At 37.1% G+C, this 27,414-nt stretch overlaps 1 protein-coding gene across 1 annotated transcript in view; it reads right to left on the bottom strand.

The window, feature by feature from the left end:
* The window catches only part of LOC131129106 (uncharacterized), a 32,121-nt gene extending 9,024 nt beyond the window's left edge, over positions 1-23,097 (bottom strand). The window contains exons 1-2 of the mRNA XM_058072264.2: positions 21,746-23,097; positions 4,154-5,007 (exon numbers count right to left, since the gene is read on the bottom strand). Of these exons, the coding sequence (XP_057928247.2) occupies positions 4,243-5,007; positions 21,746-22,654 (1,674 nt within the window). The 5' untranslated portion in view covers positions 22,655-23,097 and the 3' untranslated portion in view covers positions 4,154-4,242. The remainder of the gene's footprint in view (positions 1-4,153; positions 5,008-21,745) is intronic.
* Positions 23,098-27,414: the final 4,317 nt, after the last annotated feature.

Below are 27,414 nucleotides of genomic sequence, written 5' to 3'. Positions count from 1 at the left end.
TAAAGTCAAAATATTATGGGCATAAAGTTATATTCATGAAAAAAAAAATTACCAGAAGAAATAGTTGGAAAATAAAAAATAATAACAGCAGAAGAAATGGGAAAAAAAATTACAATTTTGCAAGAATGAACTGGTAACATTACTAGGAAAAATAATATAAAAAAATATATTTATGTGTTTTTTTAAAACTTGTAATATTATGAGAAGCAAAGAAAATAAAGAATAAAAGATGGAGGGGAAAAGTCATTATATTAAAGGAATAAAGTCATACAATTACAAGAATATAGTCATATTATTACATGAATAAAGTCATAAAATTACAGAAATAAAGTAAAAAAAAATCTAGAAATAAAGTCGTAAAATTACAGGAATAAAGTCATAAAATTACAGGAATAAAGTAAAAAAAATTATAGGAATAAAGTCGTAAAATTACAGTAACAAAGTCATACAATTACAGGAATAAAGTCATAAAATTATAGGAATAAAGTCAAAATTATAGGAATAAAGTTGTAAAACTACAGGAATAAAGTTATAATATTATAGGAATAATGTCACTAAATTATAGGAATGATGTCATAAAATTAAAGGAATAAAGTCATAAAATGATAGGATTAAAGTCATAAAATGATAGGAATAAAGCCATCAAATGATAGGAATAAAGTCTAGGAATAAAGCTAAAGTTTGGTTTAGGCCGCTAGTAGGTAGAATGTTAGCCACGGATGAATAAAACATTTCCTGTGCTGCATTCCAAACACCCCCCCCCCCCTGATATTCGGACAGGAACAGATGGAGCGTGTGGTCCGGGTCAGTCCAAGCGAGGCAGCAAAGGAGCTTGGATTTCAAACAGCAGGGTTCCTGTGAAGGACCAACCGGTGGCTGGGGTGACCCTGTCGGACCTGCTTTTCGTCTGATCCGGCCTGGATTTATCCTCCATCGCCGCTGCAATGACTTCCCATCCTCAGCCAATCCCAGCAAGCGTCATGTGCTCATCGCCTCTCCTTTTTGCAATCATTGTCTAATTACATCATCTTTTATTTCCTCTCCATGGCTCTTTAAGACCGCGGTCTGTGAGCAGAGTGAGCATCTGTACGGGGGTTCTCATTACCAGAACATTAACCCAGACGGATGTTCTGATGGCCCGTGTATGTTCACTCCAACTACCTTCTTTTGGATGGACCGCCTTCATGGAGAGGACCTCCATGGCCAAGGCTGCTCTTTTTTTGCCTAAAAAACACCAGAGCCCTTCTGTCATAAATAGGATCTTTGACTGATGGTTTTGCCTAAAAAACACCAGAGTGCTTCTGTCATAGAGAGGATCTTTGACTGATGTTTTTGCCTAAAAGACACCAGAGCGATTCTGTCATAGAGAGGATCTTTGACTGATGTTTTTGTGCTTCTGTCATAGAGAGGATCTTTGACTGATGTTTTTGCCTAAAAAACACCAGAGCGCTTCTGTCATAGAGAGGATCTTTGACTGATGTTTTTGCCTAAAAAAACACCAGAGCGCTTCTGTCACAAGAGAGGATCTTTGACTGATGGTTTTGCCTAAAAGACACAAGAGCGCTTCTGTCATAGAGAGGATCTTTGACTGATGGTTTTGCCTAAAAACACCAGAGCGCTTCTGTCATAGAGAGGATCTTTGACTGATGTTTTTGCCTAAAAAAACACCAGAGCGCTTCTGTCACAAGAGAGGATCTTTGACTGATGGTTTTGCCTAAAAGACACAAGAGCGCTTCTGTCATAAATAGGATCTTTGACTGATGGTTTTGCCTAAAAAACACCAGAGTGCTTCTGTCATAGAGAGGATCTTTGACTGATGTTTTTGCCTAAAAAAACACCAGAGCGCTTCTGTCACAAGAGAGGATCTTTGACTGATGGTTTTGCCTAAAAGACACAAGAGCGCTTCTGTCATAGAGAGGATCTTTGACTGATGTTTTTGCCTAAAAAAACACCAGCGTGATTCTGTCATAGAGAGGATCTTTGACTGATGTTTTTGCCTAAAAAACACCAGAGCGATTCTGTCATAGAGAGGATCTTTTGACTGATGGTTTTGCCTAAAAACACCAGTGCGCTTCTGTCATAGAGAGGATCCTTGACTGATGGTTTTGCCTAAAAAGACCAGCGCGCTTCTGTCATAGAGAGGATCTTTGACTGATGGTTTTGCCCAGAGTGCTTTTGTCATAGAGAGGATCTTTTACTGATGGTTTTGCCTAAAAAACACCAGAGCCCTTCCGTCATAAATAGGATCTTTGACTGATGGTTTTGCCTAAAAAACACCAGAGTGCTTCTGTCATAGAGAGGATCTTTGACTGATGTTTTTGCGCTTCTGTCATAGAGAGGATCTTTGACTGATGTTTTTGCCTAAAAAAAAACAGCGCTTCTGTCATAGAGAGGATCTTTGACTGATGTTTTTGCGCTTCTGTCATAGAGAGGATCTTTGACTGATGGTTTTGCCCAAAAAACACCAGAGCGCTTCTGTCATAGAGAGGATCTTTGACTGATGGTTTTGCCTAAAAACACCAGCGCGCATCTGTCAAAGAGAGGATCTTTGACTGATGGTTTTGCCCAGAGCGCTTTTGTCATAGAGAGGATCTTTGACTGATGTTTTTGCCTAAAAAACACCAGAGCCCTTCTGTCATAAATAGGATCTTTGACTGATGTTTTTGCCTAAGAAACACCAGAGCGATTCTGTCATAGAGAGGATCTTTGACTGATGTTTTCACCTAAAAACACCAGCGCGACTCTGTCATAGAGAGGATCTTTGACTGATGTTTTTGCCTAAAAAACACCAGAGCCCTTCTGTCCTAAAGAGGATCTTAGATTTGGGTTTTTCCTGTACTTCCTTAAAACCACCAGAGTGCTCCTGTTAAATAGAGGATCTCTAATTAGCTTTTCTTTGCTGTAGCTCCTGTTACATTTAAAGGATCTTTGACAAGCAGTTTTGCTGTAGATCACTAAACCCACCAAAGTGCTTCTGTCATACAGAGAGGATCTTTGAGCTGGGTTTTTACTGTGCTCCCTGAAAAATTAGTGAGTTCTCCTGTCATATGGAGGATCTTTGATGAGCCTTTTTGATCCTTCTTAAAACCACTAAAGCGCACCTGTCAAATAGAAGATCTTTGACAAAAGTTTTTGCCTTAAGTAAGAATAGAAAAGTGGCATGAGAATCTTTAATGAGAATTTTTGCACCTTTTGTCTTTACAGACAGAAGAGCTATCTTAGCTTATAGCTGATCTTTGGCTAGCCTTTTTGCTGTTGATCCTTAAAAGCATGTAAAAGAATGTTTCTTTCATATGGAAGATCTGTGACTAGATGTTTTTGTCAAGCTCTTCTACCGTCTTTCTGCTGTCGCTCCTTAAAACTCTTGTTGTATAGCATGCTTCTATCATATAGAGGATCTTTGATTTTCCTTTGACTACTGTAGCAGTAGACCCTTCACACACCACAGAGTGCTCCTGTCGAATAGAGGATCTTTGACTCGCCTTTTTTTGCTGCAGTTTCTTAAACCCAATAGAGCGCTCTTGTCAAATAGAAGATCTCTGATTAGTGTTTTTGGAGTAGGTCGTCAAAAACATGATAGTTTAGAGGATCTTTGACTAGCATATTTGCAAAAGGTCCTTAAAACAACTACTGTGGAGTGATCTTTCAAATAGATGATCTTTGGCCAGCTTTTTTGCAGTGGTTTCCCTGTGACATTTAGGATCTCTGTCTGGAGGTTTTTGCAGTACATCGTTATAAACAGAACCAGAGCGCTTCTGTCACATAGAGAGGATCTTTGACTGGGGTTTTTGCAGAAGGTGCTTAAAAATATAAAAGCGCTCCTGGCACATATAGAAGATCTTTGAATGTGCTTCTATCACACATGCTGTAAAACCACCAGAGTGCTCCTGTCATATAGACAATCTGTGACTGGTGTTTTTGCAATACATTGATAAAAATAGCATAGTGCTTCTGTCACATAGAGAATCTTTGATTAGCGTGTTTGCTGTCAGTGCATAAAACCACCAGAGTGCTGCTGTCATATACAGTAGAGGATCTTTGATTACTGTTCACACGGTATAGAGCCTTACAAACAAACCTGAAGGCGCTCCTGTCAAATAGAGGATCTTTGGTTAGTGTTTTTGCGAGTCAAGCCGTTCTTTGGTCTACTCACCCCAAGTCGACGTCTGTCACCTTGGAAACGTGCTCAGCTCCACTCGGCTGGGCTTTAAACGCTCCGTCGTGTTTTGGAGCGCCGGCGTCTCACACCGTGGTTGATAGCAGTCTTCTCTTCTCGGGGTACGGGGGAGCCTTCCGGGGCTCCTTGGCGGCCTGCGGGGGCTGTGAGAGTCTGTGGTGGGGGTAAGGCGGAGGCTTGCGACCTCTGCGGCTTTGCACTGACGCCGCCTTGACGGACGCCGCAACGGGAGGCCCCGCCGAGGACGCGCGTCTCTCTTCGTCGGTGTGGGGCGGCGGCTCTGAGTCTGTGGGGGGGCAGCTGGCAGACGGATGGCGGGATGACACGGACGCACAGAAGCGCACGGCCCCCGGGTGGTCGATGACGACAGATGGGCAGAGGACGGCTGTCGGGTGAGGCTTGGGTGACACGGGGGAAATGGGGCTGACCATGATGGACGAGGAGGAAGGGCTGCCGGGCGGGTGGATGTTAACTGTCAATGGGGAGAGTCCGGGGGTGGGCGGCCTGACAGGGAGGCATCTTTGAGGGGACGACGAATCGGGAGTATTGACCAGCGTTAGCAGCCCTCCTCGTTTGGGAGAACCTCCGAGACCAAAACGAAGCGTCCGGGTGCAGAACTCCTTTGGTGGAGATCTACTCCCACTGGGGGGATCTCTCCTGAGGGTGGCTCCTCGGCGGTCCTCAGACGGCGAGGCCCTCGGATGGGCGCTGATGACTGTCACCTCGTTGGAGCTGGAGCCTGACGAGGAGCTGCTCTCATCTCCTGATTGCTGCGGATCCCCTTCATCCAGGTCTATGCAGGAGGTCAGGTAGTCTATCTGCTGCACCACCTGGACACCAACACACATTTAGCGGTCCATGTCAAATCCTGTATGGACTACCCCAATGTAAAACAACAATGAGTGTGAGTGACAGGCACCATCATTCTCCATCCATGCAAAAGGTGGATTATGGGCTTTAAGGTCACCAAACTAATGCTTCTTGTAGGATTCCTACAAGTTTGGGACTCGGAATTGTCGGATTTCCTTTTCTTAAAGGGGACCTATTATGCTTATTTTTTCACCCTTTGTATTGAGTTGTTTACACATACCATATATGGTTATTGACATGTGCAGAAGCAATCGTGTTTCTGGTACGGATCTACCGGCGTTGGTACGCTCATAGCTCTGATGGTTTTGCCTAAAAACACCAGAGCGCTTCTGTCATAGAGAGGATCTTTGACTGATGTTTTTGCCTAAAAACACCAGAGCGCTTCTGTCATAGAGAGGATCTTTGACTGATGTTTTTGCCTAAAAGACACCAGAGCGCTTCTGTCATAGAGAGGATCTTTGACTGATGGTTTTGCTTAAAGGACACCAGCGCGCTTCTGTCATAGAGAGGATCTTTGATTGATGTTTTTGCCTAAAAAACACCAGAGCACTTCTGTCATAGAGAGGATCTTTGACTGATGTTTTTGCCTAAAAGACACCAGAGCGCTTCTGTCATAGAGAGGATCTTTGACTGATGTTTTTGCCTAAGAAACACCAGAGCGATTCTGTCATAGAGAGGATCTTTGATTGATGTTTTTGCCTAAAAAACACCAGAGCACTTCTGTCATAGAGAGGATCTTTGACTGATGTTTTTGCCTAAAAGACACCAGAGCGCTTCAGTCATAGAGAGGATCTTTGACTGATGTTTTTGCCTAAGAAACACCAGAGCGATTCTGTCATAGAGAGGATCTTTGACTGATGGTTTTGCCTAAGGGACACCAGCGCGCTTCTGTCATAGAGAGGATCTTTGATTGATGTTTTTGCCAAAAAAACACCAGAGCGATTCTGTCATAGAGAGGATCTTTGACTGATGGTTTTGCCTAAAGGACACCAGCGCGCTTCTGTCATAGAGAGGATCTTTGATTGATGTTTTTGCCTAAAAACACTAGCGCGCTTCTGTCATAGAGAGGATCTTTGATTGATGTTTTTGCCTAAAAACACTAGCGCGCTTCTGTCATAGAGAGGATCTTTGATTGATGTTTTTGCCTAAAAAACACCAGAGCACTTCTGTCATAGAGAGGATCTTTGACTGACGTTTTTGCCTAAAAGACACCAGAGCGCTTCTGTCATAGAGAGGATCTTTGATGTTTTTGCCTAAGAAACACCAGAGCGATTCTGTCATAGAGAGGATCTTTGATTGATGTTTTTGCCTAAAAACACTAGCGCGCTTCTGTCATAGAGAGGATCTTTGACTGATGTTTTTGCTCCTGTTAAATAGAGGATCTCTAATTAGCTTTTTTTTTGCTGTAGTTCCTGAGGTCTCCTGTTACATTTAGAGGATCTTTGACAAGCAGTTTTGCTGTAGATCACTAAACCCACCAAAGTGCTTCTGTCATATAGAGAGGATCTTTGAGTTGGGTTTTTACTGTGCTCCCTGAAAACCACCAGAGTGCTCCTGTTATATAAAGGTAAAGGATCTTTGATTATAGAGAGGATCTTTGACTGATGGTTTTGCCTAAGAAACACTAGCGTGCTTCTGTCATAGAGAGGATCTTTGATTGATGTTTTTGCCTAAAAACACCAGAGCACTTCTGTCATAGAGAGGATCTTTGACTGATGTTTTTGCCTAAAAGACACCAGAGCGCTTCTGTCATAGAAAGGATCTTTGACTGATGTTTTTGCCTAAAAAACACCAGAGCGCTTCTGTCATAGAGAGGATCTTTGATGATGTTTTTGCCTAAGAAACACCAGAGCGCTTCTGTCATAGAGAGGATCTTTGATGATGTTTTTGCCTAAGAAACACCAGAGCGCTTCTGTCATAGAGAGGATCTTTGACTGATGTTTTTGCCTAAAAGACACCAGCGCACTTCTGTCATAGAGAGGATCTTTGATTGATGTTTTTGCCTAAGAAACACCAGAGCGCTTCTGTCATAGAGAGGATCTTTTGCTGATGTTTTTGCCTAAGAAACACCAGAGCGCTTTTGTCATAAATAGGATCTTAGATTGGGGTTTTTCCTGTATTTCCTTAAAACCACCAGAATGCTCCTGTTAAATAGAGGATCTCTAATTAGCTTTTTTTTTTTGCTGTAGTTCCTGAGGTCTCCTGTTACATTTAGAGGATCTTTGAGCCGGGTTTTTACTGTGCTCCCTGTAAACCACCAAAGTGCTCCTGTTATATAAAGGTAAAGGATCTTTGATTAGTGAGTTCTCCTGTCATACGGAGGATCTTTGATGAGCCTTTTTGATGTTTCTTAAAACCACTAGAGCGCACCTATCAAATAGAAGATCTTTGACATAGGTTTTTACCTTAAGTAAGAATAGAAAAGTGCCCCTGTCACATTTAAAGAATCTTTGACCGGCATTTTTGCTGTTTGCTTAAAAGTGTTTCTGTCACACAGAGGATCTTGGATTAGGTTTTTGCTGTACTTCTTTAAACCCACCAGAGTGTTCCTGTTATAAAGGATCTTTGTGTAGAGTTCTTAGTCCATCCTTACAGACAGCCGAGTTCTCCTGTCACTTTTTGAGCTTTAATGAGAATTTTTGCACCTTTTGTCTTTACAAACAGAAGAGCTATCTTAGCTTATAGCTGATCTTTGGCTAGCCTTTTTGCTGTTGATTCTTAAAAGCATGTAAAAGAATGTTTCTTTCATATGGAAGATCTGTGACTAGATGTTTTTGTTAAAAACAGTCAAACTCTTCTTCCGTCTTTCTGCTGTCTTGTATAGCATGCTTCTATCATATAGAGGATCTTTGATTTTTCTATATACAGGATCTTTGACTACTGTTACAGTAGATACTTTACACACCTCAGAGTGCTCCTGTTGAATAGAGGATCTTTGACTCGCTTTTTTTGCTGCAGTTTCTTAAACCCAATAGAGCGCTCTTGTCAAATAGAAGATCTGTGATTAGTGTTTTTGCAGTAGGTCGTCAAAAACATGATAGTTTAGAGGATCTTTGACTAGCATATTTGCAAAAGGTCCTTAAAACAACTACTGTGGAGTGATCTTTCAAATAGATGATCTTTGGCCAGCTTTTTTTGCAGTGGTTTCACAGTAGTCACATTTAGGATCTCTGTCTGGAAGAACAGTCAAGCTCTTCTTCCGTTGTTCTGCTGTCGCACTTAAAACTCCTCTTGTTGTATAGCATGCTTCTATCATATAGAGGATCTTTGATCCTATATATATTTCTCATTTAAGCAGAAGATGTCTACCAAACTTGGTCAGAATTATCAACTCACGTAAAGAAACGACCGTATGATGCGGTTTTTGAGGCCAAAAAGTTTGTGTGAAACCAAGTAGTCCGTTTGCTCTGTGGTGTTATCATTCCGCCCAATGGAGTGACCCATCAAAGCGAGGCTGGCAGGTCTGCTGGATGATGGACGGCGTTAAAGGGGGTGCAGTCATCATCAATGTGAGCTGGACACCCTTTGATCCCCTTGAAAGTGGCGCTCGGAGTGCATTATTCTAAAGTTAAATTAGCTGAAACCTCTCCGCAGATTTACCCGTCCCGCATGTGACAGGTGTGGGCTGGGGGGGGGGGGGGGTGCAAGGTTGATTCACACGTTCTGGCTTTGTCCTAGCTTCCCCTTGCCTCGTATTAGAAACTCAAATTGCTCCAGATCTCTTGGTATTGATATCTCAGAATGGATATTTTGGCCCTCTGGGGGGGGGGGGTACTGCATAGTTGCTTTTACTACACTGTTGACACATGGCCTGATTCTCTTACGCTGGAGGGAAGCTGCCTCACAAACGATGTGCTAATGAGCCCAGCCTAAGGCTTGAGACAATTAGCTATATGCTGTCTGGAACCTTTTCATCATCTTTTTTTATGTGTGCGTGTGTGTCTTTGGTTTATTTGTTCTAGAACAGGGGTTCCCAAACTTTACCAACTCAGGGCCCACTTGAAAATCTAAAAAATGTCCGCGACCCACCTTTGTTCTATAAACTGTACATAGACAAAATGCTGCGTTCTCAGAGCACTTAACTTAATAATAATAATAATATTTTAATAATATTGCTTTATATATTATGAGCAAATATATATAATAATATATATAATATATTTGTAATATTTTATAATAATTTATTATGTATAATACAATATAATATATAATAACATTATTATAATATTATTATTATTATATATTATTATAATAATAATATATCATTATAATATTAATATTAACATTAATATTAAGATTAATAATATTAATATTATATTATGTTATTATGCTTATTTTTCACCCTTTGTATTGAGTTGTTTACACAGACCATATATGGTTATTGACATGTGCAGAAGCAATCATGTTTCTGGTATGGATCTTCCACATTCATATTATTATATAATAATAATATTATTATAATAATATATAATATATTATAATATAATTATAATATTATTATAATATTATTATTATATAATAATAATATTATTATATGTTATTATTATTATATTATATATTATTATTAATATCATAAAATATACGATTCAGGATGTACACGCAAGACAGAATTAATTCTCATAATTTTCATAACTGCATTCAAGACTGATGATGATGACTAGAGAGCTATGTTCCAATCATAAACTCTATAAGGTTCCTAAAATATTGTGACAGGTCAATAACACTCAATAGGTTATTACTTAGGCCTATAAATATATATATTTTTTAATAATGCAATAAATATTTTACAATAAAAATAATTACTAAACAATATTTGCAAAAATGAATCATATGTTTAATGACCTGACCGCCTGTAGTACCACCACGGGACACCAGGGGGCCCCGGCCCACACTTTGGGAATCACTGTTCTGGAATACACCGAATGATGAACAACTCTGTCTCTGTGGATAGTGTTTCTTTTAATACTGGAACACTATAGACAGATTCCAGCCAAGGAATCATTTTTATGTGTGTGTGCATGTGTGTAGGGGTGATTTATTTGCTCATAGAACACACCCAGAACGATGAACAACTGTGTATCTGTGCATAGTAGTTTTTTTTCAGAGTTGGGACACAACAGACAGATTCCCAACAGGGAGTTGATCATTTTCATTGTGTGTTTATGTGGTTTTCTTTGTCCATATAACGCTCACAGAATGATTAACAACTCTCTATTATAGAGTAGTCACACCATGGACAGATTCCACTTAAGTTATGAGTGTGTTTTGCCTAAAAATACTTTTATATTTGTCCTAAATCTGGAGCCAGGAGAAAGACACCATGCGGCCATCCGATATATGCGAGGGAAATTGGAACGGGACTGGAGATTTTGTCCGAAATAGGCGAAATCCGTTATAAAAAATCCAATATATGCAATGAATTTTTATTGGAAATTACAGAAAAATTACAGAAAAATCGGTTCTTTTTTATCTGTCCGTTGTGAGCGAATTTCTGATATATCCGAGTCCGATATATCCGAGGTTTACTGTAGTTTTTTTCAGAGTTGGGACAAGACAGACAGATTCCCAACAGGGAGTTGATCATTTTCATTGTGTGTTTATGTGGTTTTCTTTGTCCATATAACACTCACAGAATGATCTGAACAACAACTGTCTATTATAGAGTAGTCACACCATGGACAGATTCAGTTATGTGTGTGTGTGTGTGTGTTGTATATTGATTTATAGAAGGCACACAAAATAATGTATAATAATATACATAATAACTTTCTGTGGATGGTATTTTTTAGAGTTGGGACACTGTAGGCAGATTCCTAAGAGGGTTTGTAATGTACGTTTGTAATGTAAAGTTAGGAGGCAGGAAGGAAGGCTTTAAGGATGTTTTTATATATGCAGCGCAAATCAATGAAAGAACAAGTCAATATGTAATGCTGCGCTATTTGTGTTTGTATGTTTTTATTACGCCACACGCACTGCGCTGACCTTTACATGCAAGTATGTCACGTAACCTTGCAAGTACGAGGATTTTTTTTTTTTTTCCTATTAAGTGTATACGGACAATACAGTTTATGTAAATGACTTGGATTATAGGCCAATGTTTGCTAAAGGGCACGTGTGTGTGTGTGTGTGTGTGTTTCCAAGAGGCACGCACACTCATGATAATGGTGGATGCCGTGATTGGAGAAAATGACTCAGGGGAAAATATGTTTGACCTCTCCCTCTCCACCTGTGCACGGATACAAACCCTGATCCGGAGCACGAGAATGACTTGTTTTCTGTGTAAAAAAAAAAACAACAACATCCTGGTTGATGTCAAAGGATGACCTGTTTTCCTTTCCCTCATCTCACGCCGTGGCGGCGGCATTACTTTGAAGTGCAGAGTGTGTGAGCGAGACAGCGGGCTGGTTGCAGCTTGTTAATGTCAGGAATCACCAGAGATAAAAGCGCACACAGGACCCCTCATTTGATGCCGGGAGTTTTTTTTATTTTTTTTTTTCCCAGGAGTGTTGATTAAAAACAATCATTGCTGACTCCTCCTGTCTTCGAGCTGATGACTGCTGAAATATGTTCCAGTTGGCAAGGAAACTTTGGCTTCGTCCTTACGCCAAACTCCGAGTGGTGGTCTCGACCTTTTTAGTGGTCCCCCAACGCCGTCAGCGTTGGAATGGACATGGAATTTTGCCTTGGGATAAAACCGGGAGTTGTACACTGACTAAGTCCTACTAAGGACTTTGACCAAATGAGCCCAAATCCGAATCAGGAACATTAAACAGATGGCTGCTGACATATTGTCAAGGATTTCAACCTACGCCATGGGGTATGGGTGGGTGGGGCATGGTGACAAACTTCCATGGTCAATCACAGAACCGCAAAGTAGCACAATTTCCCCCAAATTGCTCAGTTTGGTTCTTATATTATTACAACTTTAACAAAGTGTGTATTTTTTCTGGAATATTTCAACTCTACATGACATTATTTTTCCTCATATGACCACTGCAAAGTATGACTTTTTTCTCTCAATATTTTGACTTTATTGTAAAATATGACACTGTTTTTCGTCATTACTGCAGCTTTCTGATATAATGGTCTCATAACATTTCAAACTTCATTCAAAACCTCATTCATTTTATTTGTTTTTCATAACATAACAATGTAAGAAATGAATTATGTTATTTTTCCTCATTATTATTATTATTACATATTATTATAACATTATTCTGATATTCTATCAAATAATTTCCCTTAAAGATTACCTATTTTATTGGCATTTATTTCCATAATATTTTGACTTTATGCTATGCTATTTTCCTCATATCATTAACAAGTTTATTGGTGTAAAATTCCAACTTTTTTCAATTATTATTTGGACTTTATCCTGGTAAAATCACACTTTTTTTTTACAATTTCTGCTGTTCTTATCAAGTTGCATCTTGTCATTGTTTTCATAATGATGACTTTACTCCCGTGATATTTTGCCTTTATTCTCATAACATTATAGATTTTTCTCCAACCTAATTTTACAAAATATGTTTTGTTTTCTTTGTTTCTTATAATATGATGACTGAAAAAAACGGCATATTTTTTCCTTAACATTTCAAAATTTTTTTTGTTTTTTTTCTCTTAATATTTCAACTTCTCAAAAAATTAAAGCTGTTTTTTTTCATTTCTGCTGTTCTCGTTTTTTGAAATTTTCCAGCTATTTCAACTTCCATCCATTTATTTTTTATGGCTTAAAAATTACCTATTTTATTGGCATTTATTACCATAATATGTTGACTTTATGCTGTGTTATTTTCCTCATATCATTAACAAGTTTATTGGCGTAAAATTGGAACTTTTTTCATGTTAGAATCCAATTTTTTTTAATTATTATTTGGACTTTATCCTGGTAAAATCATTTTTTTCCAATTTCTGCTGTTCTTATCAAGTTGCATCTTGTCATTGTTTTCATAATGATGACTTTACTCCTGTGATATTTTGCCTTTATTCTCGTAACATTATAGCTTTTTATTTTATTTCTTTGTTTCTTATAATATGATGACTGAAAAAAACGGCATATTTTTTCCTTAATATTTCAAAAAAAAAATTTTTTTCTTAATATTTCAACTTCTCCAAAAATTAAAGCTGTTTTTTTTTCATTTCTGCTGTTCTCATTTTTGAAATTTTCCAGCTATTTCAACTTCCATCCATTTATTTTTTATGCCTTAAAGATTACCTATTTTATTGGCATTTATTACCATAATATTTTGACTTTATGCTGTGTTATTTTCCTCATATCATTAACAAGTTTATTGGTGTAAAATTCCAACTTTTTTCAATTATTATTTGGACTTTATCCTGGTAAAATCACACTTTTTTTTCAATTTCTGCTGTTCTTATCAAGTTGCATCTTGTCATTGTTTTCATAATGATGACTTTACTCCCGTGATATTTTGCCTTTATTCTCATAACATTATAGATTTTTCTCCAACCTAATTTTACAAAATATGTTTTGTTTTCTTTGTTTCTTATAATATGATGACTGAAAAAAACGGCATATTTTTTCCTTAATATTTCAACATTTTTTTTTGTCTTTTTTCTCTTAATATTTCAACAAAATTAAAGCTGGTTTTTTTTCATTTCTGCTGTTCTTATCAAGTTGCATCTTGTCATTGTTTTCGTAATGATGACTTTACTCCCGTGATATTTTGCCTTTATTCTCGTAACATTATAGCTTTTTCTCCAACCTAATTTTACAAAAGATATTTTGTTTTTTTTGTTTCTTATAATATGATGACTGAAAAAAATGGCATATTTTTTCCTTAATATTTCAACATTTTTTTGTCTTTTTTTCTCTTAATATTTCAACTTCTCAAAAAATTAAAGCTGTTTTTTTTTCATTTCTGCTGTTCTCGTTTTTTGAAATTTTCCAGCTATTTCAACTTCCATCCATTTATTTTTTATGGCTTAAAGATGACCTATTTTATTGGCATTTATTACCATAATATGTTGACTTTATGCTGTGTTATTTTCCTCATATCATTAACAAGTTTATTGGCGTAAAATTGGAACTTTTTTCATGTTAGAATCCAATTTTTTTTAATTATTATTTGGACTTTATCCTGGTAAAATCATTTTTTTCCAATTTCTGCTGTTCTTATCAAGTTGCATCTTGTCATTGTTTTCATAATGATGACTTTACTCCCGTGATATTTTGCCTTTATTCTCGTAACATTATAGCTTTTTATTTTATTTCTTTGTTTCTTATAATATGATGACTGAAAAAAACGGCATATTTTTTCCTTAATATTTCAAAAAATAATTTTTTTTCTTAATATTTCAACTTCTCCAAAAATTAAAGCTGTTTTTTTTTTCATTTCTGCTGTTCTCATTTTTGAAATTTTCCAGCTATATCAACTTCCATCCATTTATTTTTTATGGCTTAAAGATTACCTATTTTATTGGCATTTATTACCATAATATTTTGACTTTATGCTGTGTTATTTTCCTCATATCATTAACAAGTTTATTGGCGTAAAATTGGAACTTTTTTCATGTTAGAATCCAATTTTTTTTTTATTATTATTTGGACTTTATCCTGGTAAAATCATTTTTTTCCAATTTCTGCTGTTCTTATCAAGTTGCATCTTGTCATTGTTTTCATAATGATGACTTTACTCCTGTGATATTTTGCCTTTATTCTCATAACATTATAGTTTTTTCTCCAACCTAATTTTACAAAATATGTTTTGTTTTCTTTGTTTCTTATAATATGATGACTGAAAAAAACGGCATATTTTTTCCTTAATATTTCAAAATTTTTTGTCTTTTTTCTCTTAATATTTCAATAAAATTAAAGCTGTTTTTTTATTTCATTTCTGCTGTTCTTATCAAGTTGCATCTTGTCATTGTTTTCGTAATGATGACTTTACTCCCGTGATATTTTGCCTTTATTCTCGTAACATTATAGCTTTTTATTTTGTTTTCTTTGTTTCTTATAATATGATGACTGAAAAAAACGGCATATTTTTTCCTTAATATTTCAAAATTTTTTGGGTTTTTTTTCTTAATATTTCAACTTCTCCAAAAGCTGTTTTTTTTTCATTTCTTGCTGTTGTCATTTTTGAAATTCTGACTTTATTCCCATAATATTTTGACGTGATTGTTGTAACATTCGAACTTTTTCCGCAAAGAAATGACAAGTTTATTTGTTTTGTTTTTTGCAGTTTTCTTAAGTGATACTACTCAAATGTACCACGGTCCGTACTTTGGACAAGTCTGGTGCATGAGGTCTCCCAGCGTTTCTGGAGAGGTTTCCCCCAAATAACAGGCACCCTTAACCGTGTTGTTTCTTTGCGCTGCTCTAAGCAAATGAGCAGACAGTAATCCAATAAAAGTCTTGGCAAAACATCGTCTTGCTCCTTTTTGCTCGGCGGCTGTCAGAAGGGTTTAAGTTGAACGCGGCTGCAGGCGTCATTAGAATTCAGGCAGTAATTGCTTCTTAAATCAAACCGAGGGACAGGGCTCATGCAACAGAATGATAAAACAAGGCTTTGAAATGAGAAGAAGACGACAAAAAAGTCTTTTGGTCCTCGTGCGTCTTTGATGTGTCAACTCTTTGGGGAGCGTTTCTTTCGACGTGTCAGCCTGTCGCCAACCGGCGCGCTCCCCTCGTCAAAGCAACACAAGCTCACACACGAAACCTTGCCACACGATATTACCCCGAGGTTAATGCTGGAGCTCCAGATGCGGATTGAACGCGGATAACGTGGACGTCTGCGGTAGCGGCATCTGTGCATGGGGAGTGGGTGGGGGGGGGGGGGGGGGGGGTGACGGGGATGATGAGGAGAAGCAGGTGGATGCCGGGCCTAACGTCGCTACGTATTATCTCGCAGAGCCTGTGAACGCACGTGGCAAATGAGGCGTGACGCGCGTCTCGTTCAAGTCCAGAAAAAAAAACAGAAAAAAAAAAATCACGCATGACTTGAGAGCAAACACTGCACAGCGCCGGCTGATGGCAAGAGCGGAGTTGCAGGAATAATTTGCAGACTTTGGTGGATTCACGCGAGCCTCGATGCTGACTCGCTAATGAATATTTAATTTAGCTGAAGGCGGACACTTCCACGATGAAAAGTCATACAAAAGTCTGGCAAAGTACAACATTTTAGGCTGGGAACCGGCCCAATCAAATCATGTTGGGTGCCCGCTCTTATGCAATAATACATCATATCGTAGATTCGCAGGGTGGCGGGTCATGTATGGTTTGTACTGGGGGTGTGAAGATTCGATACACATCTCAATGTACTGTCAGCGATACCATAATTTAACCATACATGGAATTTTTTGGCGATACAATGCAATGCAATTCACCCTATTCACGATACGATACAATGCGATAATCATTCCAAAATTGGAACTTTTTTCATGTTAGAATCCAACTTTTTTCAATTATTATTTGGACTTTATCCTGGTAAAATAACACTTTTTTTCAATTTCTGCTGTTCTTATCAAGTTGCATCTTGTCATTGTTTTCATAATGATGACTTTACTCCCGTGATATTTTGCCTTTATTCTCATAACATTATAGCTTTTTCTCCAATCTAATTTTACAAAATATATTTTGTTTTCTTTGTTTCTTATAATATGATGACTGAAAAAAATTGCATGTTTTTCCTTAATATTTCAACATTTTTTGTCTTTTTTCTCTTAATATTTCAACAAAATTAAAGCTGTTTTTTTTTTCATTTCTGCTGTTCTTATCAAGTTGCATCTTGTCATTGTTTTCGTAATGATGACTTTACTCCCGTGATATTTTGCCTTTATTCTTGTAACATTATAGCTTTTTCTCCAACCTAATTTTACAAAATATATTTTGTTTCTTATAATACGATGACTGAAAAAAACAGCATATTTTTTCCTTAACATTTCAAAATTTTTCCTCTTTTTTTTTCTTAATATTTCAACTTCTCCAAAAATTAAAGCTGTTTTTTTTTCATTTCTGCTGTTCTCGTTTTTGAAATTTTCCAGCTATTTCAACTTCCATCCATTTATTTTTTATGCCTTAAAGATGACCAATTTTATTGGCATTTATTACCATAATATTTTGACTTTATGCTATGTTATTTTCCTCATATCATTAACAAGTTTATTGGTGTAAAATGTGAACTTTTTTCATGTTAGAATCCAACTTTTTTTCAATTATTATTTGGACTTTATCCTGGTAAAATCACACTTTTTTTTTACAATTTCTGCTGTTCTTATCAAGTTGCATCTTGTCATTGTTTTTGTAATGTTGACTTTACTCCTGTGATATTTTGCCTTTATTCTCGTAACATTATAGCTTTTTCTCCAATCTAATTTTACAAAATATATTTTGTTTTCTTTGTTTCTTATAATATGATGACTGAAAAAAATGGCATGTTTTTCCTTAATATTTCAACATTTTTTGTCTTTTTTCTCTTAATATTTCAACAAAATTAAAGCTGTTTTTTTTTTCATTTCTGCTGTTCTTATCAAGTTGCATCTTGTCATTGTTTTCGTAATGATGACTTTACTCCCGTGATATTTTGCCTTTATTTTTGTAACATTATAGCTTTTTCTCCAACCTAATTTTACAAAATATATTTTGTTTCTTATAATACGATGACTGAAAAAAAACGGCATATTTTTTCCTTAACATTTCAAAATTTTTTGTCTTTTTTTTTCTTAATATTTCAACTTCTCCAAAAATTAAAGCTGTTTTTTTTTCATTTCTGCTGTTCTCGTTTTTGAAATTTTCCAACTATTTCAATTTCCATCCATTTATTTTTTATGCGTTAAAGATTACCTATTTTATTGGCATTTATTACCATAATATTTTGACTTTATGCTATGTTATTTTCCTCATATCATTAACAAGTTTATTGGTGTAAAATCTGAACTTTTTTCATGTTAGAATCCAACTTTTTTTCAATTATTATTTGGACTTTATCCTGGTAAAATCACACTTTTTTTTTACAATTTCTGCTGTTCTTATCAAGTTGCATCTTGTCATTGTTTTCGTAATGATGACTTTACTCCTGTGATATTTTGCCTTTATTCTCGTAACATTATAGCTTTTTCTCCAATCTAATTTTACAAAATATGTTTTGTTTTCTTTGTTTCTTATAATATGATGACTGAAAAAAATTGCATGTTTTTCCTTAATATTTCAACATTTTTTGTCTTTTTTCTCTTAATATTTCAACAAAATTAAAGCTGTTTTTTTTTCATTTCTGCTGTTCTTATCAAGTAGCATCTTGTCATTGTTTTCGTAATGATGACTTTACTCCCGTGATATTTTGCCTTTATTCTTGTAACATTATAGCTTTTTCTCCAACCTAATTTTACAAAATATATTTTGTTTCTTATAATACGATGACTGAAAAAAACGGCATATTTTTTCCTTAACATTTCAAAAATTTTTGTCTTTTTTTTCTTAATATTTCAACTTCTCCAAAAATTAAAGCTGTTTTTTTTTCATTTCTGCTGTTCTCGTTTTTGAAATTTTCCAGCTATTTCAACTTCCATCCATTTATTTTTTATGCCTTAAAGATGACCAATTTTATTGGCATTTATTACCATAATATTTTGACTTTATGCTATGTTATTTTCCTCATATCATTAACAAGTTTATTGGTGTAAAATGTGAACTTTTTTCATGTTAGAATCCAACTTTTTTTCAATTATTATTTGGACTTTATCCTGGTAAAATCACACTTTTTTTTTACAATTTCTGCTGTTCTTATCAAGTTGCATCTTGTCATTGTTTTCATAATGATGACTTTACTCCTGTGATATTTTGCCTTTATACTCGTAACATTATAGCTTTTTCTCCAATCTAATTTTACAAAATATATTTTGTTTTCTTTGTTTCTTATAATATGATGACTGAAAAAAATGGCATGTTTTTCCTTAATATTTCAAAATTTTTTGTCTTTTTTCTCTTAATATTTCAACAAAATTAAAGCTGTTTTTTTTCATTTCTGCTGTTCTTATCAAGTTGTATCTTGTCATTGTTTTCGTAATGATGACTTTACTCCTGTGATATTTTGCCTTTATTCTTGTAACATTATAGCTTTTTCTCCAACCTAATTTTACAAAATATATTTTGTTTCTTATAATACGATGACTGAAAAAAAACGGCATATTTTTTCCTTAACATTTCAAAATTTTTCGTCTTTTTTTTCTTAATATTTCAACTTCTCCAAAAATTAAAGCTGTTTTTTTTTTTTTCATTTCTGCTGTTCTCGTTTTTGAAATTTTCCAGCTATTTCAATTTCCATCCATTTATTTTTTATGCCTTAAAGATTACCTATTTTATTGGCATTTATTACCATAATATTTTGACTTTATGCTATGTTATGAACAAGTTTATTGGTGTAAAATTTTAACTTTTTTCATGTTAGAATCCAACTTTTTTTCAATTATTATTTGGACTTTATCCTGGTAAAATAACACTTTTTGAATGATGAATGATGTTATTTTTCCTCATTATTATTGTTATATATTCTTATTATAACATTATTTTGATATTCAATCAAATAATTTCCCTTAAAGATGACCTATTTTATTGGCGTTTATTCCCATAATATTTTGACTTTATGCTATGTTATTTTCCTCATATCAAGTGCAACCAAGCCTTTGTGATAACTTGCAATGAGTCTCTTCCAGCTGTGGGGGAATTGTTGTCATTCAGCCACATTGGAGGCTTTTCCAGTATCAAGGACTTTTGAAGGTCATGCCACAGCATCTCAATAGGATTCAGCTCAGGACTTGGACTAGGCCGCTCCAAAGTCTTCGTTTGCTATGTTTGTGTTTTGGATCGCTGTGGGTGTGAATAGTCTTCCAGGTCCTGAAGCAGCAGACCATCACACTACCACCACCGTGTTTTACTGTTGCTATGAAATGCTTTTACATCAGACCACAGAGTATTTTCCCAAAGGTCTTGGGGATCATGAAGATGTTTTCTGGCCCAAATGGAGACCAGCCTTAATGTTGTTTTTGTTCAGCAGTGCTTTTGGTCTTGGAACTCTGCCTTGCAGACCGTTTTTGCCGAGTGTCTTTCTTACGGTGGAGTCATGAACACTGACCTGAACTGGGGCAAGTGGGGCCTGCACTTGTTTGGATGTTGTTGCGGGGTCTTTTGTGACCTTGTGGGGTCATTTTGGTTAGCCGGCCGCTCCTGGGAAGGTTCGCCACTGTTCCATTTTTTGGCTATTTGTGGATAATGGCTCTCACTGTGGTTGGCTGTAGTCCCAAAGCCTCATAACCTTTCCCACACTGATAATTTTATCACGTTTTCTTGGATTTTTTTCACTCCCTTAATAATAAAAAGTAGCACTTTGTGTTGTCATTGACTTGTGAGTCGATACGCGGGATGAGATTTTAACATTACTTTTTTTGGAAAAGCACAATGAAAAAATACACAATTGCAATGCGCTCATTTGATTTCTACTACGTTACACTCTTCTGCACTCTGTGTGTGTATGCCAGCGGCCCCCGCCTCCACCCACTGAGACAAAGAGTCTGTATGAGGGCTCACTCTGTTCATGCCGTTGTTCTATGGCAGTATATCAACTATATATTGATAAATTATCCAGTTCATGTTCATTTATTTGTGATGACTTTATGGTATTTGCGACTTTTTAGTCATAAGCACTGAATATTTTTGCGTCGACAAAGTGAACAACGGTTGACATGTGAACATATTTTCATCAAATTTGAAGTAATATTGATAAAATTTTGGTCATAACTATTTATGGAATATTTCAGTTGTGTGTTTCAAAAACCTAAACAAAACAAACAATTGTTAGTATTACAGTATACTGTATATATATGTAGTACAGTAGGTCCCTAGTTTTTTTTCTGCGAACTTGACATTGACAATGACCTCCAATTTTGCATCAACATTTGCAATAAAAGTGTGTATTCTTCAATTGCCGGTGTTCACTCATGACACAGTACAGGTTCAATCCCTAAATACGCCTCATGTAGTACAACTATGGTGCATTCAAGGACTCCCAAACAAAGTGTGAAACAGCGGTACATGTCCCGATATCAGTCTGAAAATGTGGTATCGGTCCGATATCTATTTTGAGAGAAAAAATTTATAGTCAACCCTTGTTGATACTGTAGCTTAATAAATTGATTGCTAATGATTTTTCGCTACAAATGTCATTTTATATTTTCATATTTTTTTTCCCTTGTATCATATTTTTATGTTATTTTTATGTTATTAGAATCTTGAAAAAATGTCTTATATTGAGGGACATCATATATTTGGTCCCGTGCGGTATTTTATACATGAAGTTTTCGATAACTGTAAGGAGAATTTCAGTCACACGGTCAAATAATAAAAACTAAATAAAACTAACATCAAGTAAAAGTACTCACTTTTTTCAAGATGGCTGACAGACAGGAACAATTCTGTCACCTAGTGGTGTTTTATGGTTATTGCAGTAATTCATAGGAGTTTTGCAGTGCAGTGGATGTTTATTGAAGCGTATTTCTCATATTGTTGTGGTTCTATGGTTATAATCACACTGGTCTCCTTCATTGTTGCCGCTGGAGATGCTGGCTGAGCCGAAGCCTGGTGTGAATTCCGGCATCTTTTCCCATCAACTTTTCAACTTGTTCCCCTTTTTGAAGGTTGAAGGTTCTATCCTACCTTTGTGCAATGATGAAAAAATGGTTCTTTACCTCTTTCATCTCCTGTTGAACATCCCTCAGTGCGGCCAGAACCTGCTCCAGGTTCTCCACCACTCGCTTGAGCTGCCTCCGGACCACCTTCCTGCTGCAGCCCGACCCCTTGGAGTGGGACTCCTCCTCGGCATTTGCTTTGTGCCGGGTCCACCTGGTCTGGTTCTGGCCCACAGCCGGGTTGTGTTTGGATCCGTGTTTCCCGGCTCCTCGCAGAGTGGTTGTGAAGCCCAAACCGCTGTGAGGGAGCTCAGCGGGGAAGACGACTCCGTTGATTCCTTCCACAGGTGGCGCTTCTCTGAGCACAGTCAGGTCTCTTTGGCTCTGGCAGTTCCTGCTGATGTAGCTGAAGCTGGACCTGAAGCCGTGGTGGCCCTCTTTTGCTCCCTGAGGGTTTGAACTGAGCCAGATGGACGACTGCAGGTCTCGTTGATGAACCGCGTAGTCCCAAACGTCCTCCCTTGTGTCCTCCATGCAGACCCCGAGGGGCACCGTACAGTCTGGAGCTGATCCGTCTTTTTTCACCGAGGATCCAGACCCATTACGCTGAGGAGTAACGGGATTAGGTTCCGCTTCCGACTTGGACTTGGCCGGACTGCCTTCCTTGGGCTTCCCCAGGATGTGATGCCCCCTCAGCACCACCGGCAGCATCCTGGCCACCCCCACGCCATTGCACCGCAGCTCGCTCTTCTTTGCCTTGTTTCTCCCCGGGATGGAGAAGATCCCGATGCCTCTGGTCCTCTCCAAGTTGTCGTGGAGCTCGGGACTGGATTTGTATGGTCCGCCGAGCCCCAGGTCGGCGGCGGCGTGCTGGGACTTGAGACTGTTGCGCAGCCACGGGATGAAGTGGGGGGCGTGAGGCTTGAAGGCTCTCTGCTCGGCCGCCGGAGCTCTGCTGTCAGAGAACATGCTGACGGATGATGTCCACCACCAGGTTCCTTTTCCATAAATCTCCTACTTTTGCCATCAACCGAGTCCTCGATCTGTCTTCCCGCTCCGCAACTTTTGCCTCCGAGCCAAAGCCTTTGCTTCCTCCTCTGCCTCTGGAGATCCTCTTCTCTCTCGCAGCCTCCAGCGCCTCAGCGCCTCACAGCAGAGAGATGCTTCTGGTCTTCTACGTCTCTCCCTCTCTCCCTCTCTCTCCCTCTCTCTCCCTCTCTCTCCCCTTCGCTCTGCACTGCACTGCCTCCAATTCCCACTCTTTCTTCCTCCCACTCCCTCTTCCCTCTCACGGCTCTAACTCCTCATCTCGCCACTGTCAGTCCTTCATCGTCTGCTGGCGTTGGAACCGTCCTGCTCTTTTTTTCCTCGCCTCTGCAGCTCAACTCCAATCAGGACGCCGGTCTTGTTAATCCCCGGTTAGCCGCTACGTATTGTAGGCGTGCCCACGTGATTTACCCCGAACCCCCCCCCCAACCCCCCCCCAACCCCCCCCCCACCACCACCACCGCCTGCGTCCTCATCTGATTACTCCTTACCCGGCTCAGCCCCTTCACAATTAAATGCTGCTTGAGCTACTGGGGAGGGGGGGGGGGGGGTTAAAGGAGCAGGAGGTGGAGGCAGTTTGAGCGGTTGGGGGGGGGGGGGGGGTGTTGGGAAAAGGGCAAATAATTGCAACCTTCAAGCTGACTCATCAGCAGTTTGACTGAAATTAGACGCTGCAGCTGCAATGCACCGTGTCACCTTACATTCACTTCCATTTCATCCCAGGATTTAGTTCACATTAGTTCTTATTTTCTATCTATTTTTCTATTTTATATCTATTTTCTATCTATTTTCTACCTATTTTCTATTTTTCTATTTTCTATCTATTTTTCTATTTTCTATCTATTTTCTATCTATTTTATATCTATTTTATATCTATTTTATATCTATTTTTCTATTTTCTATCTATTTTCTATTTTCTATCTATTTTTCTATTTTCTATCTATTTTCTATCTATTTTTCTATTTTCTATCTATTTTCTATTTTCTATCTATTTTCTATTTTCTATCTATTTTTCTATTTTCTATCTATTTTCTATCTATTTTTCTATTTTCTATCTATTTTCTATTTTCTATTTTCTATCTATTTTTCTATTTTCTATCTATTTTCTATCTATTTTATATCTATTTTATATCTATTTTATATCTATTTTTCTATTTTCTATCTATTTTCTATTTTCTATCTATTTTTCTATTTTCTATCTATTTTCTATTTATTTTTCTATTTTCTATCTATTTTTCTATTTTTTAAACTATTTTTCTATTTTCTATCTATTTTTCTATTTTCTATCTATTTTCTATCCATTTTTCTATTTTCTATCTATTTTCTATTTTCTATCTATTTTTCTATTTTCTATCTATTTTCTATTTTCTATTTATTTTTTCTATCTATTTTTCTATTTTCTATCTATTTTCTATCTATTTTTCTATTTTCTATCTATTTTTCTATTTTCTATTTATTTTCTATCTATTTTCTATCTATTTTCCATCTATTTTCTATCTATTTTCTATCTATTTTTCTATTTTCTATCTATTTTCTATCTATTTTCTATCTATTTTCTATTTTCTATCTATTTTCTATTTTCTATCTATTTTTCTATGTTCTAGCTATTTTTCTATTTTTTTATCTATTTTCCATCTATTTTCTATCTATTTTTCTATTTTTCTATTTTTCTATTTTCCATTTATTTTCTATCTATTTTCTATCTATTTTCTATCTATTTTCTATCTATTTTTCTATTTTCTATCTATTTTTCTATTTTCTATCTATTTTTCTATTTTCTATCTATTTTCTATCTATTTTCTATCTGTTTTTCTATTTTCTATCTGTTTTCTATCTATTTTCTATCTACTTTCTATCTATTTTCTATCTATTTGTCTATTTTGTATCTATTTGTCTATTTTCTATCTATTTTCTATCTATTTTTCTATTTTCTATCTATTTTTCTATTTTCTATCTATTTGTCTATTTTGTATCTATTTGTCTATTTTCTATCTATTTTCTATCTATTTTTCTATTTTCTATCTATTTTTCTATTTTCTATCTATTTGTCTATTTTCTATCTATTTTCTATCTATTTTCTATCTATCTATTTTTCTATTTTCTATCTATTTGTCTATTTTCTATCTATTTTCTATCTATTTTCTATCTATTTTCGAAAATGAATGAATGAATATTACAGTCTACTCATTTCATTTCTATCAAGTCACACCCTTCCCCACTGTGTGTATGCTTGCGGCCCCGCCTCCACCCACCAAGACAAAGAGGCCGTATGACTGACATAAGCTCTCACTCCGTTCATGCCGTTGTTCCATGGAATTCTGTGTCTTTCCTCCTGCGCCCGTTTAAGTCGACGTCAACATAAAATGTTGTTGTTTTTATGAACAATATGTCATATGTTTATGTTGTATGTGTTGTACTTCCGTCACCAAACCATGTGACTACAGTCTGCTTACACACTTCCTGTTCAGTGCAAAGTAAGCATGGCATGGAGTGATGCAGCATTTTTTTTTTTTTTTTGCCATTTAAAGACAGGAAGTGAAAAAAATAGGAGTAATTGAGACACGGCCTCTTCCTATTCCCTTTGGGTGCTGATGTTGATTTTGATGCTGATGTTGGTGTTGATGCTGATGTTGGTGCTGATGTTGGTGCTGATGCTGATGTTGGTGCTGATGTTGGTGCTGATGTTGGTGCTGATGCTGATGTTGGTGCTGATGTTGGTGCTGATGTTGGTGCTGATGTTGGTGTTGGTGCTGATGTTGGTGCTGATGCTGATGTTGGTGCTGATGTTGGTGCTGATGTTGGTGTTGGTGCTGATGTTGGTGCTGATGTTGATGTTGATGCTGATGTTGATGTTGGTGCTGATGTTGGTGCTGATGCTGATGTTGGTGCTGATGCTGATGCTGATGTTGATGTTGGTGCTGATGTTGGTGCTGGTGCTGATGTTGGTGCTGATGCTGATGTTGGTGCTGATGTTGGTGCTGATGTTGGTGCTGATGCTGATGTTGGTGTTGGTGCTGATGTTGGTGCTGATGTTGGTGCTGATGTTGATGTTGGTGGTGATGTTGATGTTGGTGGTGATGTTGATGTTGATGTTGATGTTGATGCTGATGCTGATGCTGATGCTGATGCTGATGTTGGTGTTGATGTTGATGTTGATGTTGATGTTGGTGCTGGTGCTGATGTTGGTGCTGATGTTGATGTTGATGCTGATGTTGGTGTTGGTGCTGATGTTGATGTTGATGCTGATGCTGATGCTGATGCTGATGCTGATGCTGATGCTGATGCTGATGCTGATGCTGATGCTGATGTTGATGCTGATGCTGATGTTGGTGCTGATGTTGATGCTGATGCTGATGCTGATGCTGATGTTGATGTTGATGTTGGTGTTGATGTTGGTGCTGATGTTGATGTTGGTGATGTTTTTCCGCATTTGTTCAGATCAGAAGCTATTTTGGGCTCTGCTGGCACCATCCTTGGCAGAGCGGCTGAGGTTCCTGGTGTCTGACGAGCCCAACGATGCCTCCGAGGTACGCAGCTCTGCTTTCACGGGTCCCAATCCTTCTTCTCTCCCTGACAGGTTTTTTTTTGCTGTCAGTCAGCAGCGAGCGAGTCAAAGCGCGAGTCGTCGTCGGACGAGTCAGCGCAGTCGTGTAGTCCTCTGCTCGCCTTCATTCTGTGACATGTACAGGTACCGGGGGGGTTGGGGGTTGGGGGGGCAGACACATGGACGGGTGTAATCTGCAGGCTAAGAAGATTTGCGCCTACATGTCGAGCGACTGCTGTCAGCCAGTAATGACCGCTAGTCTGGATGGAGAGAAAAAAAAAAAAAACAATAAAGAGTAATAGAGCGGCTTCTCTTAATCCTTTGGAGCTTTCTTGCTCCGCACGGAATGCCGGACAAAAACCAAAGTCTGCAATCATGAGGATGCTTTAAATCCGGAAATGAATGCCAGGGCTTGCTCCGTCTCATTTACAATCTACGCTCCGTCCTTCAAGCTCCGGCTCAGGCCTCAATGTCAATCAAAAGTCAACTGGACGCAACATGGACGCCTGCACCATCCCATGAACCACGACAATAATTTCATAATTTCATTTCATTTCAATGCCGTAATCAATATGACGGAAGAAGGCTTTCATCGTAACGTATTCATCGCCTGGTCTCCCTCTTCCGGTCTTTAAGTGTCAGAAAAGAATGGAGAATGTGGAGCGATGACGGACAGACAGCTGATGGAGGAACAGGCATGTCAATCATATTACAATATCTGATTCTACAGTAAGAAATATCATCAAATAATAGAACACAACAAAGTGAAATAATATGAAATATATTTTCAAATCAAATAAGAAATGCACTTCATTCTAAATATCTAACATAAAAATAGAATTTATATTAAAATACGAAACAAATATAGTAAACAATAATAAATCGAATAATTATAACATGGCACAATACACTGGAATACAATATAATATAATAAAAAAATAAAAAATACAAAGAATTACAACTATATAAAATAAAAATGACATATAAAATAAAAAAGAATAAAATACTACATAAACATTAATATAATAATTACATGATGTAAACAATATAATAATTATATTTGTAAAATACAAAAAATAAATGCAATAAAAAAATGAAATATGCAGAATAAAAATATATCAAATTAAAAATATAATAA

The sequence above is a fragment of the Doryrhamphus excisus genome, linkage group LG4, assembly GCF_037039965.1.
Source record: "Doryrhamphus excisus strain RoL-2023G ecotype Guam linkage group LG4, RoL_Dexc_Guam_v1.1, whole genome shotgun sequence".
Lineage (NCBI taxonomy): Eukaryota > Metazoa > Chordata > Actinopteri > Syngnathiformes > Syngnathidae > Doryrhamphus > Doryrhamphus excisus.
This window is presented reverse-complemented; position numbering and strand designations above follow the sequence as displayed.